At 35.0% G+C, this 23,947-nt stretch overlaps 1 protein-coding gene across 1 annotated transcript in view; it reads right to left on the reverse strand.

Moving 5' to 3' along the window:
* Sem1 (Suppressor of exocyst mutations 1) overlaps positions 1-23,947 on the reverse strand; it is a 142,206-nt gene that overhangs the window by 71,840 nt on the left and 46,419 nt on the right. The window contains exon 2 of the mRNA XM_014349719.2: positions 19,995-20,091. Coding sequence (XP_014205205.1) covers positions 19,995-20,091 — 97 coding nt within the window. The remainder of the gene's footprint in view (positions 1-19,994; positions 20,092-23,947) is intronic.

Here is a 23,947-nt window from a genome sequence, read left to right on the forward strand (position 1 = left end):
AAAAAAAAAATTGAGTCCTTATGCTCAGGATATTTAAAAATACAAAACCAAAAGTTTCTTTTAAGAAAAATCCTTATACAAAATCAGAAGAGGCAACAAATAAAACAGCAGAAATAAAGGTGTTGGGAACTGGACCAGAAAAATTAGAATTAAAAGAGAAAGCGATTAAAGAAAAAATAGTGGTGGACAGGAGATGTGATCATATAAATATGGGAGGGCTAGGCAAAACAAGTTGGCCAGAAAAGTATACCAAAAGGCTAGAACAAGAAAATACAAGTGTTGAACAACCTTTTATCTCATTCTGCGACTAGTCACCTCTGCATCCAAATGAAAAAAATTATAACTATTATACATCAAACAATAGGACAGATAGGCTAAGGTTTGGATACAAAGAAAATCATCATAACGTGTGCACAAACAGAGAATACCTTTTCCTTTCAATTGACCTACTAACTGACGAGTCGATGGATAAACAGTCAGAACTTTTTCAGAGGATAAAGAATAACATACGGGATGATCCTCAGCGTCAAACTATGCAAACTCTACGTAGTACTAGGCAGCAAGATGTACCATTAGCTTCAGGCACAAATTTTAATATATGAGGCTACCTAAACAACGGAGTAAACGGCATACCGCTGTATAATGGAGACCACGTGCAGTTTCTCTTATTTAAACAAATCATTAAAATGGTAAAGTCAACAGTACCCACCCAATACGAAAAAAATTTTATAGGACTTTTGGGAAGTAAATTGCGAGGCATGCCGGACGATAATTTCCGCACGCGATTATCATTGTTTACCTCCATTGACGAGGTTCTGTCAGCTCTTTCTGGGAGATTCGGTAACATAAGAGGAGTAGAGACACTTTCAGTGGATCTTACGATGAACGAAACATGGAATATTGCGGTCGAGTTCAGCAGTTGCACGACGGAATTATGATGGCACATGAGGTGAATTCATACTTAACGCAGGTTAAGAAAAAAGCGTCGAAAAAGAAATCAGACGGCGAAGCAGTGAGACGGTTTTCTTACAGCTTAAAGGTTACGTATAATTGGAACGTAAGAAGGGTTCTAGCCAAAGACGTTAGAGGAGGCTATTTAAGCAGCCATCACTGTTGACAACGAATTAAGTCTCCGCCAGTCATAGATAGAGCAAAAGAGGAAATTCAGGCCAAATAACGCCGAGAGACGATATGATGCCAAGGTGGGCCTTATCAGCAGTGACGTACCCGTACGAAAGTCGGATACGAAAGAGTAGAATGGTGTTAATGATGTAAAATATTGTTCATATTGCCAAGAGCATGGCGCACATTCTAGTAGTGGGTGTGAAAAATTGTGTCAGGATGCTAAAAAGGGAGTAATAAAAAATCCTACCTTTCACGAGAAACCAAAAAAAAAATAGAAGAAAAAGGATGTTATGACAGAAAAGCGGCATACAATGATTGTTACCGTCTGTATGAAAACGATAGGAATTTCAATAGACAGCAGGAAAGTATGGTAGAATCCCTCAAAATGAAGGCAATCGCTACGAGGAAAGGAAATATAATAATAGTAACAATGATAGTAGTATTCATTATGGTAGGAACAATTATAATAACAGAAGAGAAGGTCATAATTATAATAGATATGACCTCAGGAAGGATGATTATCGTGACTTGCGGAGTAATCAGTACTGCAACCAGGATAATCGCAGGGACGATTATAGGAGAAATAATTTTAACAAACAAAATGTGGGGGTAAACAACTCGAAAACCGGGCATTTAAACTCGCAGCATGTTCGAGAAGATGCTTAATCGTCGAACATAACAACGCAATAAATGAAGAAATTTACAAGAGAAACTTAAGAGCGTTCGAGAAGGGTGTGGATAATAGTAAGCATAAGGTGTCAGAGACTTCTGCCACGACATGTGCAGATGAGGCAGTTTCCGACGACAAAGAATCATCGATGGATACTTTGTCGGGAAGCAAAGGAAACAACACACGCTTCTTGTTATGTCTTACAAAATACAATGAGAAATCATCCATACAAGCCGAACGCAACAGAACAAGAGACAAGAGAACAATGAAACAATGCAAGAGTAAAAAAAAAAATTCCAAGGCTAAGAAGAAAGGTGAGCAGCAGCTATTTCGCACGGTAAAAATAAATTTATCTAAGATAGGATACACACCACGTACAGGAATTCTAAGAAGCCTTTATACAAACGAAGGTGTGACATTTCATGCCGATACAGGCGTGGAAATTTCAATAATCAAGGAAAATTGTTTCAACGTTGGAGTAGCGTTAAACGATAGGAAAAAATTAAAAATAAAAGGCGTAATACACGGAGTTCGCCAAACTTTGGGCTCTATAAGATTACCCCTAGAAAACTTTATGTTTACCCTACATGTGGTAAAGGTGTCATAGAATGAAATATTTTCAAGTTGTACAACGGCTAGATAAATGCCGAAAAAAATACACTTAAATTCAATGAAATTGAAATTTTGCTACTGGAATCAAAAAGTTTTGAAATTGTGCCAAAAACAAGGCAAGTTATATTTGCGTAAATGAAAGAGTCGCACAGAGAAATTGATGTGGGCTGGATCCTACCACAGATACTTGGAGAAGGCAATTTGTTCGGTAATTTTACCGCAATGAACAACAATAGTAGGGTTTATACCAAATGTTCAAACGTATTAAAGAAAACAATAAATGTGCCAGCCTTAGTGATGGACTTGTTAGAGTGCAAGACGACAAAGAAAGCTGACTCATCTGAAGTCAATGGGGATGACGTAAAGCATCAGAGAGAGCCTTTATACAAATGTTTAAAGCAGCTGAAAACCTTGAGCAAAATGAAGAGCTAGGCAATGGAATAGAAAATGATGCCAGCTGCACGTGTGCAAAAAAAAATATCGTGAGAAACGGGGGGTTGTGACAAGGAGGTCATAACAACGAAAATGCTCAGATGCTAGAGGAAAACATAAAAACAGTCGGCTTAAGTAACAGAAAAACTGTAGTCGACAAAATAACGGAGTTAGTCGATACATAGAAATGCACCGAAAAAGAGAAAAAACGTGGGCAAGTGCTTATAGAAGTGGAACCGTATGTTTTTGGACTCGACGGAGAAGGTAGGTAGTTGTCATTCTCTTTCTTTCCAGAGTAATATACTTGAACATCTTGCAGCAGCACGTTATATTACAGTGGTGGACTTGAAGCAATAACTACTGTTATTTAGTAGCACTGGCAGGGCTACAAGGCCATGAGGTAGAGGTATATCTAGACGATATAATGGTGTTGGCGTTCAATCTCAAGCAGCATCGCACATGCTTTAAACAACTGTTAGAGTGATATCAAGAGCGAACCTTACAATTGAGCCAAAGAAGTGTTAATTCTTACAACGCAAGGCGAAAGTATTTGGCCATATAGTAGGAAATGATGAAATAAAATGGGATTTACAGAAAAGTTAAGCTGCAAGAAAATATCCAAGGCCTACAAATGCAAAGAAAATCAAATAATTTTTTGAATCCGTCGGAGATAACAGAAGATTTATTAAAAGTTATTCAAAAATCGCTCAACCACTGTCTCAACTTTGAAAGTAAAGTACAGAGTTTGAATGAGAAGAGCAGCATGAACAGGCAATCAAAACGCTCGTAGATGCACTTTGCAGCAAACTTATACTTAAAGCACCCGACCTAGAAAAACCATTTGTGGTGACAACGGATGCGTCGGACTATGCTATTGAGGCAATATTGAGTCAGGGACAAAAGGGAAAGGTAACCCGTGCAAGTATGCCTCTAGATGCTTAAACGGCAGCTAACTTTGATACCTTACACATGATAAAGAATCGCTCGCAATAGTATACGCAAAAAAACAGTTTCGACCTTATCTATTTGGCCAAAAATTCACAGTGGTTACGGACCATGAGCATCTTAAAACATTTTCACTTATCAAAGAAACAGATATAAGATTGACCAGACTTAAAGCTGAATTAAGGAGCTTTTACTTTGATGTTCTTCTAGACCAGGAATAATTAATAAGGGACCAGATGCACTGCCAAAGAGCAGAAGAGGTATGGTCACGGTGACATAAATGAGCTACCAGAACGAATATTCAGGGTACGGACAAGAAGAGAGAAAAACATAGTAAGAAAGGATAAGAAATGGCAGATAGAAAAATCCGAATGAGATGAGTAGAACAAATGGGTACAAAGAAAAAAATCACGCAAGATAAGTAATTCAGATACGTTAACAGTCAGTGAGCACGGCCATGCAGATTAAGAGTCGGAATGGCCAGTGGCAAGAAAAACTATCAAGAGTAAAAGAGCAAAGCCACGTAAGGAACAGAAGAAAAAAGGCAGGCCACACAAACGAATTGTGCAGATTGTAGAAGAGAATCAGAGGAAAAATATTTAAATAGGACCTTTAGATAATGATACAGAACAAATCTTATCGCAGGGTCTAACCCATAATAAATTTCCCTACATGCACAAAGAAGAAAATATAAAAAAAGGAGAGGGAAAAACAAGCACACCTCATGTAGAACTAGATATTTAACTGAAAATACAACGCAAAAATTGTTAAAGGCAACTAGATACGTTGAATAGATACCCGCCAAATTTTTCAGAAGCACCGCAGTGAAACAGTGTGTCAAAGAAAACTATCATAGTAAACTGTGACTTACCGACGGCTTGAAACAGAAATTCTGAGTCAGCAAAACATTGCGGGTTTTAACAAGCTACAGCTATCCTAGCAAATGAGAGAAGTAAAGGGGAAGTAAGAATAGCAGATACAGATATAACAGAAGTAAATACTAATAATGATAAGCACTGCGGTCACCAGCGGACAATAGACAGGTCTAGTTGATCGAAAAGAGAGAGAAAAAATTCTCGACCCCATAGATACACTAAAAAAGATGAGTTCAGACGCAGGTATGCTAAGCAAAAATGAGAATGAGAAAGAGAAGGGGAATGACCGATAGGCCCAAGCTCGTGTGCAAGGTGTGGTCTAAGAGAGTAACAAGCAACAACCAAAAATACCAAATACGGTCGAGGGGAGCCGATCGACGCCGAATGAAAGGGTACAGAGCAGACCATCTAGTGATAGTGTAAGCGAAAAACAAGTAAATGAAGGACGGCGAAGTACAAAGACGAAGAAGAGTACAGGAAATAGGACGGGATTAAACAGAAAGATCGTTGCAGTAAACAATCAGAGCGAAGAGAAACAAAACCCAGTGGGAAAGAAACCACTGGTCAGTGACAAATCAGACGCTGATATGAATTGTAAAAAGGAGCGAAACGAGCTAGTGGGGGTAAAAGAGAAAGGGGATAAAGAAACGGTACATGCCCACACCTGATCCACCCCCCCCCCACACTTCGAGTAGCTTAGACTCACCAAATAATGAGAGTGAAAAGGAGGCCAGCTCAAACGAGGCCAGACTGCAATCGTCAAGTGAACCAAAAAATGCAAGCTTCAAAGAAAAAGTATTATCAAACCTCTCAAAGCTCAAGAAGTACAGAGTGTGCAGGAAATGGTTACCAATCGAAAAACCACCGTGGCTACCGGGAACGGACTCATGTATACAGCGTTTTCAAAGAATGCATCGGCCAAAAGATCACTCATTTTATTATTCTAGTATTCGCGATGATAATCTTACGTTAGCGAGATCAAGGAATGGGACAAATTATTGCCGTTGTGTATGCTTACTTACAACACGTCAGGGCACGAGACCACAGGCTACAAACCTTACGAGCTTGTATTCGTCCAGCAGGCAAAACTCTCATCAAGTCTTAAGAAGCAAGAGGCAGGCCAAACATGTACAGAGTTACTGCAGCATATAACGGGAATGCTCACGCAATCACGAACATTGACAGCAATGATCCAAACACAAAACAAATACCGATCAAAATACTACTATGACAGGGCGCTGAACACAAATATTATCATGGAAGATGGAATGGTATACGAACTAAAGGAGCCGTCTGAAGGAAAATTCGATGAGCAGTACGAGGGGCTGTACGAGATAGTCGCCATCGATTACAGAAACCATAATGTGAAATAACAGAAAAACGAAGAAATACGAATTTAACATGTGGACAAAATAAAAAAAAGTTTGTGTACTAAAGGCATGTTTCAGGGACAGCAAAGTTATAACAAGAGAGGAAGAAAAAAAGTGAAAGGGACCAAGAGACATCGGGACTAACCAAAACGAGCTTGCTCCCCACCTCAACAGTCAGCATCCACAACAATCATAAGACATAAGTTGCCGGAATAATTCAGCAACTTGCAACTGCAACAGAAAACTCCATCATCAGTGAATTTTAGCCCTACTAGTATAGTATAGTAAACCTATATTTCCATGTATCGATTTTTACAATCTTTTAACATAAATTATTCCCCCCACGCGACAGTCGCTTTTTCTAACTTATGAGCTAAGAATTTACAACTTACGTTGCTATTTTATAAAACAATTCTGCACCTTGTCCCCCTAAATATCGATTCGTATTTCTCCTATCCTTTCCCTGTTCTTGATCTGGCCAGTCTTTTAAATTCTCTGCTATATTTACACATCCTCTCCTTCAGCTACCCTTTTAACAGCGTAATAAGTCTTTGCCTAACTATTTCCTCCTGATCTCCTAGTCCTAAATTTTCAACCTCGCTTGTCAATTCTTTCTTTATTTCTTTTCTTCCTATTTAGCAAATGAAAATATGTTCTAGTGTCTTCTTCTATACCGCAAACTTTACAGCCCACGTTTTAGAATCCTTTATTACCTGCCTTACCTATGTTCCCACATCTCAGCCTTGCCCACTGATCTTTAATTTCTCCTTCAAACTCTCTATTATCCCAATAACTCTCGATGCCTAGTCCTTCTTTTATATGTTTGTAGTAGTTTCAGTATTTTGACCTGTCAATTATGTTCCAGTCCATTTGTGTTTCCTGATCTGCTTTAATTTTTAATCCTTTCTTTATCTTTTCCCTAAATTGCAGTATACCTTGATCGTCAAACAGTCCAGATATTTCCTTCCCATCCCCCATTTCTTTGAACGCTTTCTCTATACTTTTGCCCAACTTTGTAGCATTTTTTTTCTTTTCATTTCTATTTCCAAGCTGTGTCTATTCGCCTCTCTCTTTCAGATATATGCTGGAGTGTTAACATGTATTCCAATTGCCATTTTGACGAATTTTCCTTGCACCTTCTCGATTTGCCCACATCTTTCCCATCCCCATATTTCCGCTCCGTATAAGCACCCTGCCTTAATTATCATGTCCAATAGGTACCCAAATTCGCCCTTTTTCACGCTCCTCATACTGTGTTGATTGCTTTTCTTATCCCATTGGCTGCCTTTTTTTACATGTGTGCTCAGTGCATTCTTAATAGGGAACCAGAATCCGAAGTATGTGTATTCCCTAACCACTTCAATATTCTGATTTTTAAAACTCCATTTCTCGCTTTTCCTCCTTCTCCCTTTCCTTTTGCCAATCATAATCTTCGTCTTTTTTTCGTTTATAGTTTACTTGTTTTTATCGCAGTACTTGCCTAAATCGTTCAACATGCTCTGAAGGCCCTCTTCCATATCCGCTACCAATACTACATCATCCGAAAATTTCAGACTATAAATCTTTACTCCTCCTTTCACCGTTTCCCCTTCCTTTTCTGCTCCCCATACCTGCTTCATGTTCTCGATGTATATATTAAATAGTGTTGGACTCAAGGGACACCCCTGTCTGACCCCGTTTATTGTTGTAAATCTTTCCGATACCCCCTCGCTTGTTATAATCTCATTATCGATTTTTCTGTACATTCCTCTTATCATTTCCAAAAATTTCCTCTTGATCCCTAGTTTATTCATTTTATCGCGTAATATTTTCCGATCTACTCTATCAAAAGCCGTTTTATAATCCACAAAACATAAAAAAATTCTCCCTTTTTCCCTTTTCATTTTATTATTTATTATGCTGTTTAATACAAAAATATGATCCCTCGTGCTTCTTTTCTCTCTGAATCCTGCTTGGCTTTCACTGAGCCCTTTCCTCTTTTCTAGGCTTTTTCTTATCTTGTGTAACATGATAATCGTCAATAGTTTGTAGCCTACTTTTAATAGAAGTACTCCCCGATAGTTTTCCTCTTTATTTTCGTCACCCATCTTATATATTGGACAAATCCTTTCAACCTCCCATCCCTTCATTAATTGTTCCCCATCAAACATTTTATTTATTATTAATGTTAGTTTTTTAATCCAAACTAGTGGGAACTCTTTGAGAAATTTAGTTACTAGTCCATCCTCCCCTGCTGCCTTCCCGTTTTTCATCTTCCTCAGAGCTCCTAGAACCTCTTCTCCTCTTTTTTCTTCATTTAGTTCCTCCCATTCCCCTGTCTCTGTAATCTCCAAGTCCTCTATCGACTTCTCCCTTCGAACGTCTGCTCCCAGTATATTTTTAAAGTGTGATACCCACTCATTCTTACATATTGCTGCCCCTTTTTGTTTTTTCCTTGGCCTAAACCGTGCTATTGCTTTCCAAAAACCCTCCATAGTCTTACTTTGCTATACTTGGTTCCACTTTCTCTGTTTATCCTTCTCTATCAATCTCGCTCTTATTATTTTTACTAGTGCCCTTTTGTCTTTCAGTTTTTGTCCATCCCTGTCATCTTTGGACTTAATCCATATTTTAAGCGCTGCCCACACCTTTTTTATTGTTCTTTAATTTCTTTACACCCTTCTATGCCCCCTTCTTCATTCTTATTCCTATAGGGAAAAGTTTGAAAAGAAATTATTTAATTTTTAAAATTTTCTGTACTGAGACAAAAGTTTAAGAAAATCCATAAAATTTACACTTTAAAATTGCTTTGTAAACAATGCTTCTCAATAATGGACAAGTGTAAGATTTAATAATTTTTTGATCACAAGACACTTTGATCTCCTTACGTTTATATATATACACTCAAACTTAAATAACAATTAATGAAAGTCATGAAAAAAATATTGCATTAGTTAGTATTACTGTTAAACAAGTGTCACGGCGCAGCCACGAGGCGTTCGCGGAAGCGGAAAGGGGAGACGGAAGAGGAGGAGCGAAGCAACGGAGAGCGGAGCGAGTCGAGTTAGACTAGCTTGGCAGTCTAGGCGAGGCGGTAGCATAGCGTGATTTTGAGATACGTGATGGAAAGAGGTTAGGGGCGCCAACGACCTTCAGTAAAGCGAGACAGTTGAGCTTGACGTCCTGCCCGAGTACCCGGAGGATCCAGGTCCCACACAGCAGGTCGAGGCCAATAAGTTTGGCTGGTGGGGACGCCCACCAGTTCCTCCCTCAGGATGAAGGGTCATACCGAATTGTCCGTCATCTCTAACAACTGCGTTTAAACAAGTACCTTAGTAAGATTGTTTGCGAGCGCGTCTTTTCGTTACGATTCGCGAGGTTTGCCCATCGTATAGGGATTAAAGGGTGCGAGAGAGACAGCGGTCTCGTATGTTAGTTAATTATATACTTTGATCGTTGCGGCATTCACACATACTCGCGTATATAACTTTGAAATCTTTAGCATCCAATATATGCAGTTGTGTTTACTTCAACTACAAACCTACGAGAGTTGAATTATTGAGTCCACATATGTGTGTACTTCCAATCCGAGAATCCCGTAGCCCCGTTCTTTTGCATGCAGTGAAAGTCCCAGTGTTGTCTCTCGTCCAAGGTGTGCGTACTCTGCGGGACCGTCCCCGTAATCTCGAAGCACCCGTCTACACATACATAGCGACAGAGGCGTAAAAATAGGTTAATTGACCTACATGTTCAACGAGGCATGTCGACGAGGGTTTTCGGGCTCTAGCCGACCGATCGAGATTTAATTTGGCAGGGCGTGAGATCACGTCCTGTTCCTTGTATTGTTTCCCCCCACGTACACCGTTACACAAGATATAGGGGTGAACGGGGATATTATTGTGGTTTCTTTAAGTGGTTAACTTAAAATAAATGTGTAAGAAACTTAGTTTATCAAGTTGTTATGATTTTTTTTTTTTTTTTTTTCTATTAATTTTGGACTCAAAAAGTACTGAATTCCGCTTTTATAAATGTATAAACTCATGAGTATCGATTTAAAAAGAGGTTTTAAAGTTCAGTTGCCAATGCTGATAGTATTGCGGGCCTGTATGTATTATTGTGCACGAATTATTGTCGTCAATTTCAATGCTAAATCAACAGGATGTCCGCAATAATACCATCATAGTGAAAGAGGTTATGTGTGCACCAGTTATTGAGAAAACGTGATTTTTTGTTACGCAAATGTAAAGTTTTTAAGGCTATTTTGGAACTGAAATTCAATGAATTAGGTACTCTTTACCTTGACTTGATGATTTTAAGAGTTTACTCTTTTGAAAAGAGTAAAAAGCCAAAATCACTCTTTTTAAATAGAGCAAACTTGAATTTCCTCTTCTAGGAAAAGTAAAAAGCCAGAATTACTCTTTTTCAAAGAGTAATTGTCGAATATTACTCTTTTGGAAAAAGTAAAAAGCCATAATCACTTTTCAAAAGAGCAAACATAAATTTTTTGTAAAGTAAAAAAGTTTGTATAAGCTAACAATCATATGAAGAATAACTTATTAAAATTTCAGACACCCTAGCTTCACCGTTTTTGAAAAATAAATTATTCAGTTAACACGTACTCATATCGAAAAAAAAATTTTTTACAGATTGCGATTGAAAAAAATTTCAAAGTTTGCTGAAATTAAAATATAATGAAAAATAGTAGGTTTTAAGCATCATATTCTGAGAACAGCACCCATAGCTTCACCGTTGTTTCGTTATAAGGTAAATGTCCCTATTCGTGGAATATGTCTCTATTGATGGAATATAAAAATTTATGTACTTTTCATACAACTTATTCGATAAAAAAATTGTGGTAGTTGTATATTTTATGTATCTGTATGAATTCACAAACAAAATTTTGTTTTACATACAATACATGATCACTTTTAAAGATAATTTCATAAATAGGGACAAAGTAGTACATATCCTATCTTTGGAACTGTACGTATTATGGCACCAAACTTCAACAAGAAATTCATATACTTCTAATCAACAAATAAACAACATAATTATGTTCATTGGATAAAATAGTGTTATGCAAGTGAAAAAACTGTAATTGTTCTACAATATTATACTAAATTTACGTTTTATAAAAAGTTTCATAAATAGGGACATAATATCAAACAAAAGGTACAACGTTTCATAATTATGTACATTTTGGCCTTAAAATCTTTTTATAAAATAAAGTATTTCCACAATAAAGAACCATATTCAAAAATTAGAATAATTATGGTAAATTTATAACGCAACAGCTTATACCGAAATTTCTACTGTTAAAGCTTACAGTTAAGAAAAAAAAAATTAAAGAAGCAAGTATGATGAAATTTATGGTCATAATAGAATATTTACCTTAACTAATTAAAAGTGTGTATTTAAAGATTCGTGAAGATCTTGCAACGGAGATTTTACCACCACACGGAGAGGGAATTTACACGTTGAACGCATGGAGGTTAGAGTGGCTTTCAGCGCATGCGGCTTCTCTTGCGTTGAAAGCACGAAGTTGTAGCACTGAAAGCCTGGAGTACACCTGAGCAGTAAACGCAAGGAGCGTGATGGGTTTGACGCTCGGAATCTGTTGCGTTTGATTGGTGCTCAGCTGACGGTTATGTATATATATACCAGCTGAGCACCAATCAAACGCAACAGATTCCGAGCGTCAAACCCATCACGCTCCTTGCGTTTACTGCTCTGGTATACTCCAGGCGTTTTGAGTGCTACAACTTCGTGCTTTCAACGCAAGGGAAGCCACATGCGCTGAAAGCCAGCTAACCTCCATGTGTTCAACGTGTTAATTCCCTCTCCGTGCAACTTAATGTTGACAATATAACCTCCGAACGTATCAATACTCATACGCATAGATATATACAGAGGGTTTTTGCCTCAAGCGGCGTTGCCACATTTATTTTTACTTGTCTGTTTCGGAGCACATAATGTATTTTAGAACACGCATCGACTATACTTTGTGACACTACTCTCTTAAAAGAGCAAACATAAATTTTATCGTTCCAAAAGAGTAATTTTCGAATATTACTTTTTTAAAAAGAATAAAAAGCCAGAATTACTCTTTTCAAAAGAAGATACAAAAAATCCTTATTGTATTAAAATTTGCATTTCTAAAAAATCAAATACGCTGTATTGTTTGGACCGCGTATATTACGAATAAGTATGTAAAAGACTTTTTTATGTTAAAGCGGAATATGCCTGCTCGTAAGAACTGAGACCTGAAGATGGGCGAAAATTTAAACCAGCTGTGACCCTCACCAGAATTGAAAACCCGTACGATTCGTGCAGATTTGAAGTATTCTAGTCATATTTCATTTTGGTGATGAGTTATGTGAATGTGCAAATTTTTGAACAACGGACAGGAAATAAAAAGTTGATTTGTAAAGTGTAATTTTCGGTAAGATTAAAATTTATTCTCTACTTTAAAATTAACCATGGATCCACTTTTTCAAAGGTTTAGTTTTGAGTAAAAGATTAATTCTAATCTTGGCGCAAATGACACTTTACAATTTCACTTTTTTATTTTCTATCCATTAGTCTACGATGCGGCCGGCCCATAAAATCAACCACAGGACATTACTTTAATTACCGTATAACTCTTTACCAGAATAAAATAAGACTAAAATATTTGGGATCTTTACAAATCATGTTCGTAACATATTCGTACACCAGTAGCGGCTGATTTAATATTTCGACCACCCCTGGTTATGGATACACGAGCGGGCATATTCCACTTTCACCTCAAAAAGTCTTGCATAGTAATTCATATTTTTTACAATTTAAAAAATTTAGCGTATTTAATTCTTTAAAAGTGCAAAGTTTGAATAAAATAAAGATTTTTCGTTCCCTCTTTTGGAAGAAGTTATTCTGGCTTTTTACTCTTTTTAAAAGAGTATTGTGCAAAAGTTACTCTTTTGAAAAGAGAAAATTTATGTTTGCTCTTTTGAAAAGAGTGATTTTGGCTTTTTACTCTTTCCAAAAGAGTAATATTCGACAATTACTCTTTTGAAAAGAGGGAATCTTTAAAACTTCCATTTATAAAGAGTAATTTTTTGGTTTTACTACTTTGAAAAGAGTAATATCGAGGAATTACTCTTTCTAGTGTCTATTTTTCTTCTTTCGAGAGTATACTAGCTCGCTGTACAGAGCAGCTTTCAATTTTTGAAATGCTTTTTCTTGTGGCTCTTCAAGAAATTGCTTTATTTTTTCGCGTCGGTTGGTTTCAGATAGTTTCTTAAGACTTTTAATTATTTAGGTTTATTTTAATTTGGATTGTGTCTACTATATGCATGAGTACTTCTTTTTTTTTTTAAATTGTCATTTTTCCTGCTCTGTTGTAAGTTCGCATCAGGTAGTAGTTTTAAAAATCTTTTAAATCTCATCCTGTACTGTTTCATGTTTTCCGTAAAGATTATAATATCGTTCATGTATACTTTTATGTTAATCCTCTGCTAGCCTGCTCGTGCTTATGTTATCATAAGCATAAATTTCGTTTGAAAATATTACGGATAACATGATTTTACCGTGATTTCGTTCAGTCATTTAAAGTCTTTGACGACTCTCCATCGTTTTCTGTTATTAAGACCTGAGTGTTTTGGGATGATCCATGCATTAGAATGCACGTGAAACTTACATGACATACTTTCTAACTGTAAATCCAGAAGACGTGTAGATTTATCAACTATGCGATTGGGTGTGATATTGTTTCTTCTGCAACGTAGTAGAAACTTGTTTTGATGCAATACAACAGTTTGTTTCCTTTTCATTTTCATCCACTTTTTCAAAAGCTGAGTGGTTATGTGTCCATGTATTTTCAAGGTGGTAAAGAAAAATGTTAGAATAAGTAAGGGCCAGTTTCTTGATTTTTCATAATATGTCATTTCTCTGTTTACCAATGGCATGCTTAAGGACGTAATCACAAGTCTTAAAAGACAAATCCTCTATATTCCCGAAAAATTAAAAATATCGTTCGAAGATATTATTACTTGTACCAAGTTTTTGTTTAAAAATGTTTTTTCTCATTTGAACGTAATTATCACAGACAATTAACAGGTACATCAATGGGTCCCCCCATTTCCCAATATAGTATTGGCTAATTCGCAGTTTGATTGCTGGAGTACACTGCTAGAAAAATTTGATATTACACCGTTGTTTTTGTACAGATACGTTGACGATGAGTTCGCACGCATAAATATTGAACATCTTGATACCATTATTTACGTATTCAATAATCATAACAAACATATCTAACTCATCTATGAAATAGAATCTGGTAATTTACTTAATTGTCTAGATGTTACATTTATTAAATTAAATTTAAATCTTTTATAATCACAGACCGGTACAAAAAAAAAACCTTATCGCAACAAACAATCAACTTTTTATCCAACCACCCCCTCCACTGTAAAATAGATACAGTTTACAACTTAATTAATGGAGCATTGGTACTCTCTGACAGTCGTTTCCACTCTAAATATATTAATATTGTAAAGTTGATTTTACAGAAAAAGTTGAATCCAAGCAAATTCGTTGGAAAATGTATCGAAAAGAGACTATACAGCATACACAAAAATACACAAATTCAACCGACAAGAGTAACTTCTATAATGAATAACAGTCTAATTTTGATTTCCCTTTCGGTCTATAAAAAATTCATCGATACCTGCAAAATATTATTGAAAAAGTATTACATTAGAATAATTACAAACATCAGCAGAAAAATCAATGATATTAATAGGTAAAGATAAAATTAATACACTTGATTCTACTGGCTTAATATACAAAATTGATTATACATCGGGGGACGCTCCTATGTGAAAGAAATAAAGATCTTTGTACACACGCATCAACGAGCATATAAAAATAAAAAACAAAATTCCAGAATCTGTAATAAATCAACACCTGACTGAATGTAATCATAAATTTAAATTTGACAATCCAAGAATTTTACATAAAGAAAGTAATTGGCAAAAAAGACTGATCGTAGAAATGTTATATATTGATAAGTTTAAGAGTACTATAAATGAAAGGGAAGACACTCTAGGCTTAAATCGTATGTATAAAGGTTTACAATCTAATTTTAAACTTTAACTCCAGTCCTGTAGTTTTGGTCGTATGTAAAATTTTATAAGTAGTTATCACTCAGCTCTCTCTTACCACGCGTTTGAGTATTGTGTAATTCGCTTAGTCATACTTTCAATCGTTTCTAGTCATATTTATTTGACTGTGTGTAGTTATGTATGTATATTATGTATGTATTTTTTACTCATAATTCAAAACGTATACTTTCAACGTGAACTGTATTCGACGATTCGCTCCCACGAAGTAAATAGGTTTGTAGTTGTAAGTTTCTCTTGTGTTATTGTGAGGTGTGGGATTTGATGTAATACATATAGTTTTTACTCAATTCGTTAACTCCTTTTCAGCCTGATAAGATCAGAAAATATACCTGACGAAATGTTGCAACGATAATAAAAAACACATTCAACAACTTTTAGGTTTTCTTTGTTTATTTGCATAAACAGATCGACAAGTGAATTCTTGTACTCATATCAATACTGTAATTAAGAGAAAGTGCCTGAGACAAGTTATTAAGCCTGGAACTACGCGAAAAAAACTAATACCTTAGAACTAATCGATAATTTTTTAATAGAAGTATTAGAGAACAGCTTGTTTGACTCTCAATTTTTCTATAATCTACAATGGACATTACGCGGGCTGCATTACTTATTTTTAAATTCCAAGTAAAAAAATGTGTGCATCAGCTTAGAGGGAATCGATGAAATTCTGCAGTCCAACTTACATTACGGTAACATTAACAACATATTTTTATTTATACAAGAATTTGAGAAAAATACTTGCGAAGCAGCAACAGAAAAAAAAGGGTTTGAACAAGATTTTGACAATGAAAAGAAGTCTATTAATAGCGAAAGCTCTAAAATGTAACGGCACAACTATATGCACCAAGGAGAAAATAGAAATAAATTGGAAACGGTAAATAATAATAACAGTAAACACGGTGATACAAGTAACGATATTAGTGAGAGTCAATGTAGGGAGAGGAACAGCATACAGGATAGAATGTATAGAGAGCACGATGATGTTTACTTGCTTTTCACACACCCCCACCACCAAGATCTTTAACACCGTTTAACACTTAAGGTAGTCTATCACACGCAGGAGTATCTGCAATGAATCATTTGTTAGTACATTCAAAATGCGCATAACGCTTAAATGTAGAAAAGGTTTATTACTACATTCTGCTGAGATATGGCAACAATGTCGATCCGCTCGAGATCGTCATGCATTCACTATGCATACACACTTTCATATGGCTGTATATACGCGGCTGCTCTGTTGCCAAATATTTGAGACATCTACATATGCTGCAGATAAGTTACATGACGATTGTTAACTGATTTACTACTTCGTATTCATACTGGTGATCTAACAGTTTTAAAATTGTATAAAATAGTACAAATTGTTAACTTTTTAACGGTATATTTCTCAGAATTTTCTTAGTCACTTAAGTAGCTCTTTTTGTCTTTATTCGAAAAGTGCCATTGTAACCTGTGTTAAAATTTTGGACTTGAAACTTTATTATCTTAACAATCAATGTAGTTGGAATTTTTTTTTATAATTGATTCCGAAAAAGAAAAATTTAATTAATAACATACATTTTTTTCAAGGAAACCGAAGTTAAAAAGTGGTGGGTGATTAACTACCTTCAGACTTATCGAAATCTCAATGATCGTTTGACAAGGCTGAACATATCAATTTTAATCTAGAGGTATTTTAATACACTACACTATTTTTCCAATCTTGTTTTTATTGTTTGAAGTCATAGAACTTCTCGTAATAATAGTTCATTCATACGTATCTTGTGAAAATACGATTGATAGTTTATTGCTCATTCATGTTACTTAATTATTAAAGATAACCAACGAGAACTTGATAGTGAACAACAGTGTAACCGCATATTAGAGTAAGATATCCAGACCCATGCAAATGGAGTTAATAACTAAGTACTTTAATAACTTCTATTTTAAACGAAAAGAAGGTACCTAATAAAGGAGATGATCATATTAAGCCTCTTCCTATTATCGAGAGTCTAATGTTCACATTGATATATTACATGTGTTATATGCGAGCGTGCATGAGTTTTCTTATTAATTAAGCGAGATAACTGATCGATATCGGATCTTCTACCCAATCAAGAAGGTTCGATACATATCATCGACAATACTATAAACCTCTAATTTAGTTTTTGATTTATTCTGCGTGTTATAAAAAATAAACGTGCGTTTTTTGGGTGATGTCAGCCATGAAGTTACTAAGATGTTTCAATATAAACCAGTGGACAGTGGATGCTTGGGTATATAATTATAAAATTATGCTTCTATAAAATTAAATAGCAAACAATATAATTTTGAGTATAAAAATATCTTGCATGAAACAATATTGTGTACGAAGGTGGTGCAATTATCGTGGGAATGAGTATACCTACGTTCATTGGGTATGATTTCAATTAATATTTAATGAGTTCACAATTATGAAAAATATGTTACGGCACAATAATAAAAATAATATATAAGCTAGCCAGTACACGACTGCCCTTTCATCAAATCTTCTAATGGTTTCAAAACAACTTCCTACTACCTAAACGCTGATTACATCCGTAACGTCACGCTCCCATTTATTACATACGCTTACACACTTATTCCTAGTCGATATTCAACACCCAAAATATATAAAATTAAAAAAATTGTATGTAAAAAATTAAAAAAAAACCATCCTGTAGTATAGCTTTCTTTTATAGGGTAGTATCAAATACCAGTAAGTGTCCCTTCACGACGTTCATCATACATAGGTTTTTTTGACAGATATTATTCGAACGTCAAACGTATATTGAAATAGCATAAAAAATACCCACAAAAATTTCAGTTCGTTTGACTATGCCGTTATTTTACATATGTTACATTTAAAAAAATCGATATTTAACATGTAACCTTATGAAAAATCACGCTTAATGGCATTTATATGATTTTTAGGAATCTCCCAATTTTTAGGTACAAAAAATTACTTTTAGATAAACCTTTCAAGTTTTTAAATGGACCCACAAATTAATTTTTAAATGAATTTAGAAAGAGAAGATGAAGTGTGCGTAAAACTATGTGTATGAGTACATCCACATGAGAAAAACAATTGCTAGCTTAACTGCCCACATTAGCGTCCTACTCACTTCTCTGAACTTTTTCTCCACCAACTATGTGAAGAACGTCCTTGAAGTCAAAAAATCACGTTAACCACAAATGAAAAAATTGTAAAAGAATAAAGCACAGTAAAAATTAATTATTGTACTTGTGCAGTACAAAAAAAACTTTTTCTTAAATTTTTGAAAAAAATATGAAAAATTGCATAAACAATTACTAAGTTGCTGTAGAAGTACTAAACTAAGTATACAGGAATACATTTTTATTAATACATTGGAAAGGTGCTCTGCTAAAATGCACTAATTTTCAAGTTTCATGAAAAAACATTTAAAAAAAATATCATTTAAGTAAATTATTTACTAACCTAATTTATAATTAAAACAAATGAATTAATATACATTAAATAAAAATTTACAAAAAAAATAAGTTACGAGCTAAACCATAACATGCGAGAATCGGATTCTTTTTAGTGTGACAGTTCGTAGCAAAGTGCGTAAGGGCCTTGACCAGTGTGCAGAAGGTCTGGGGTTCGAATCTCTTTGGAAACAAAAGAAAAAAAAAAATTTATAAAATTCAAAATGTGTGGCGAGGTGATGTCGTGTGGGATCATGTGGTGTAGAGTAAACCGGAAGTACGTCATGGGAGGCGAGGCGAAGGGGGAGAACCAAGCAAAATCCACTTTTATCACACTTTTTCTCAAGGTCAAAATCTGAAATCGTTGATTCACCCTACCGCATAACGCGCTTATAGAAGTATAACTTTAAAAATAAATAATTCATCACGGGCTGTTATAGGAAAATTTTTTTGACTGGAAATAACATACCTTAAAAATGGTTACAAAATCGACAAAAAATATATATCGATACTTTAAATACTGCGAAATTCTATGATCCTCTGATGTTGACTTGTATCCATACTAATTAAAGAGAAAATCATGGTTTTGAACATAGAAAAAACATCGGTTTAGTTTTTAAGATCAATGCATGCAATGCCATAGGAATAAGCTGCATTACGTTCTGTCCGTTATGACGTGAGCTTTCCACACCCCTGATCCTGCTTCACTACCCCACTGAAAGATTGTATTAAACATTTTAAATAGTCCAGCTTACAAGCACTTCTCGACGATTAAGAAACCCTACGAGAACTGATCAACCACTTAAAAGGCCTCTTAACACTTCTTGACGATCAAAAAAGGTTCTGAATACGTCTCGGCTTCAAAGTACTTTTCGACTATTGCAAGGGCCTTTTAGCACTTCTCTAGGATCAACAAAGTCTTTTAACACTTCTCGATGATTTAAAAAGCTTTGAGCACTTCTTGATCATCAAGAAGATATCTGAGCACTTCTGGATGATCAAGAAATATTTATAGATTTTTACAGTCAGAGATGCTTTGGTATAACAAACAACCTAATAATGCTAAAATGATTGCTTGAACCATAACGATGGTCTGTATTCAGTCAGTGTTTTTTTGCATCATCAAAATAACAAGAAACAAAAACTACTAAGCAAATTATTTTTACAAACTAGGATAGGACAAACAGGTTTTAATGCTCATTACTTCTACAAAGGTTTATACCTGCATATTATTTAAAACTTCTCCTTTATAAAGTTGTAATCGTAGGAATAAGTACTTAGCATTGTTACTAACAACTTAATGAGTAATCTACAATTGTGGGGACGTCAAATGAATAAATAAGTAAATGAAATATTAATAAGTATAGCTAATTACCTCAGCTGTTGACTAAAGTCATCCTCTACGTCGTCATCATCCCAGTTATCCTCCCAGACACTGATGTCTTCATCATCCTCATCTTTGGCTGTCCAGTCTAAATAATAACAAATGAAACAATATGTTGATAAAATTGTTTCACTTATGGTTATACAAGACATTAAAATTTAATCTAGCTTCATATTTTTTAAATTTACATTTAACAATTTTACTCGGTAAGACAGAACTACAACTTTCTTGTTACTTCTGCTACAATCTTATAATTTTTGTTACAGTTAAGTTGAACTTTTCCATTTCTACCCTTAGCCTGCATATCACTCCTTTAGTTGTAATAACTATAATAAGCTGCCAAATATTTGCAATGTTAAACATGTATAATGTACCTGTAAATCACTTAAAAAGCAGGCAAAATGACGCTTGTATAATACTTCTCCTATTTTTACGTTTTGCAAATCCGATTTTTTACATTGATATTAAAAAAATATAGTAAGTAAACTATGCGGATTTTTAAACAATGAGTATTATAACGTAGCTGCATTAGAATCCCCACTGTTATGAAATTCCCATAGGGTTTTTCGGCCTGGCAAAGACCTCAAACCCCTTTCACCTCACACCCCTACTACTTTACTCCTACTACCTCAGTCTCTTATGTTACAAATTTTTTAATCATAGAAAAAAGTAATAACTATAATTTTTATAAATATTAATAGAAAAAACAAACTAAAAATATAAGAAAATTTTTCTTGCCTTAATTTTTTTTATTATTGCAAGTGTGCAGTCAAAATAGAAATCTACGTTGTGTTCAGCCGATAGGTATACTACTGTAGTACAGATTTTCACCTTGGCTACACATAACGTAGATTTTTGTCGAACGCAAAATTCTATTTAAGCTACCCGCTGATATTACTGCGCACTTTTTTCGGCCACCGCTGGCGCGCGGCGTTGTAGCATGCCTGCAGCATATAGGCGCTTACTATGCTGCTCTGCAACCATCGTTGGTGTCGTTAACGTCGTAGTCTCGTCGCAAGTAAAACGTGGAGTTCTCATTTTTATCGTGTCTGTAAGGTGCCAGTGCGTGTTTGCAGGGATCTCATCGTCGCCATTGTTGTCACCATTACTTCTATTCTCCACTGCAGCCCTATACACTATGTTGTGTGTGCATGCAGAGATGTGCCGCAGCCCTATACACTATTATTGTTGCAGCTACTGCGGTCCAGCCCTATGCACTGCAGACTACATTACTTACTATTGTTGCATCATTAACAAGTCGTTCAGTATAATTGGCGTGGCTACTGCGGTCTACGCTTAAGTATCTATACACGTTACAAAATTCTACGAATAATGTATTTTATATGTACACACACACACACACACACACACACACACACACACGCACACACATACACACATATATATATATATATATGTGTGTGTGTGTGTGTGTGTGTGTGTGTGTGTGTGTGTGTGTGTGTGTGTGTGTGTGTGTGTGTGTATTCTAAACGCGTAGGACCTGAAAAGCAACATGCACGAACAGTTCAGTGACTACTTTGTTGCTGTTACTATCAGTACACGAAAAGTTGCATCCGTTTGTTATTATCAGTTGAGTGTCGTCTCTTACCAATTGCAGATCAAGTGTGTCGCAGATAAAATGACTAATAAATTGTGAGCAGCAAACAACTTTGTAGAACTTTCTAGAAGTCTTGACGTTTCGAATTTGCGAGCATTCTGCGTATTTATAGGTTTTATAAGTAAATGACTTAATTCATGGAACTTTAAAATAGGGTCGCCAACAATGATGATAACGTCACTTCTCCATACTTTGATGCGTCTATATGTAAATACACAAAATTTAGTTAGAACAACTGTAATAGTGATAAGTTTAAAATTACTATTGCAGTCTAGAAACTTTAGATGAAGTGTCTTTTCTAGATCACTCATACTTTATTTAAAGCTATTTTAAATCGATTTACATACTTGTTTTTTAATAATATCAGCGAATAGGGCAGAACAACAATGTCAAACATTGGCGACTACTTCAAAAAGTTCTGTCACTCTCTAGAAAGTAAAGAGAGGAAAAATAAAAAGCAGTTTATAGAAAAAGTAATTGAAGATAAAAATCTGCAAGTAAAAGAAAAGAAGGAGAAAAAAAATCATCACATGATCCGAGGAAAATGTCAAGTCATTCCAGCAGAGAAGCTCCATAGACCAATCTGGAGTTTACAGAAATGTCATTCATAGATAATTATTAATGAGTGGCCAAAGCTGGATGATCATTATAAATTAGATAGTTTACGGATGATTATTTTTATTTATGGATAAAAATTTTAGTAAAAGGTTTATTCAAGTTAACATCAAGTCTATCTTTTTGCAGTATACCTAAATGAAACTTTATAACATTGTTTCAGTATCGAGTGTCGTGAAATGTAATCTACCTATTAAGAAAAGAAAAATTGAGACGAAGTCGTTCGAACTTCAAACGAGCCAAATAACAGATTGAGTCCTCCTCAAAGCAAGATAAGCAACAAAGGTGTTAACTTTTTTCATCTATCAAGAGAGTCAGCTTAACTTTGAGGTAAGGAGCTACTTTTACATAATATACGGTAAACTATAACATATAATGATTGAATTTTCGGTTTGGTTTAGAAAATGGACTTTGTCATCTTAACTCGTACTGCTGAAAAAATTTACATCCCAACAAAAGTTATTAGAGTTAGAGAAGGACAGAAGATACATGGTACTGAAGCTTAGGGAGATGTAGGAAAAAAATTAAGATTTGTATAGTATATTAAGAAAATTGATCAGATTTATTGATCCAAGTACTATATGAATTATTAAATCCTAACAATTTCACATAAACTTGATGACTGTGTTTTTTAAGAACTTTCTTCTCAATAGAGACATCACTATACTTGGCCTTTAAAATTTCTGGTTCGTAAAAGCCCCCGAACGCTAGTTGGCCTTGAAAATCTTTTAAATAGTAAGTAGTTGGATTTTTTTTTGATATATTAGGAATTGTGAGAATTTCCATGGATAAATTTAGTGTATAACTTTTTTCAAAAGCATTTTTTACTTTGCTTATACCTACTTTATCATTCATTTTAAATTTTGTATTTTTTTCTTCCAGACTTACTTAGTAGCGTTTCAAATGTTCAGCTTCATTCGTTGATGAGATATTTTTTAGTTTCAGAGATGTTGTGCAATGTTTTCGATTATTATAGACTGTAATTAAGTCTGGAAGTAAGCCAAGCCATTTATAAATACCATTAAAACTGAATTTAACCCACAATTTTTTTTTTCAATATGCGATTGAATCTTTCAAATATTGATGATTAAAGGTTACTGTAAGTTTTATACAGATTGATTTTGTACTTTTTCATAAGACCTTCAAAACTTTTGCTATAAAATTCTTTATATCTATCGGTATATAAATTTTAAGGGCACTATTCATCTATTTAATATGGCTTTCATTGCTGCTGTGATATCATCTCCAGTTTTTATATACAAAACGTCTCCAAAAAATTGAAACTTAACGCAACATAATTAAGGACAACATGATACTATACTTATTACAAGTGCTACGTCTCGACTTCAGCGGCGATTTGACTACAGAAGCGAAGGCGCTACGTCACAGCTCACATTATGAACACAGCGTGGCAGTATTAGTGGCGCCAAGCTAAGAGAGACAACGGCAGTAGGCTAAGGAAAATGGTATGAGCTCTGCGTCTCGGCTTTAGCGGCGTTTTGCCTACATAAATAAAGAAGCTCAGCTAAGATGTTTTGATGAAACATTGCGTGTCTGCATTAGTAGCGTAACGTTAGCAAAGCTAAAAACATTAGGGTAGGAAGCATTAACTGAGCGCTGCGTACCAATTTCATCGGCATTTCGCACGAGCAGTTGATGAAGTATAGCATTTTAAAATTATTTGTTGATATAAATGCCTTAGGCACCAAAT

Source organism: Copidosoma floridanum, unplaced genomic scaffold (assembly GCF_036245765.1).
Source record: "Copidosoma floridanum isolate Cflo_tuat_1 unplaced genomic scaffold, Cflo_Japanese_pri ptg000027l, whole genome shotgun sequence".
In the NCBI taxonomy this organism is placed as follows: domain Eukaryota; kingdom Metazoa; phylum Arthropoda; class Insecta; order Hymenoptera; family Encyrtidae; genus Copidosoma; species Copidosoma floridanum.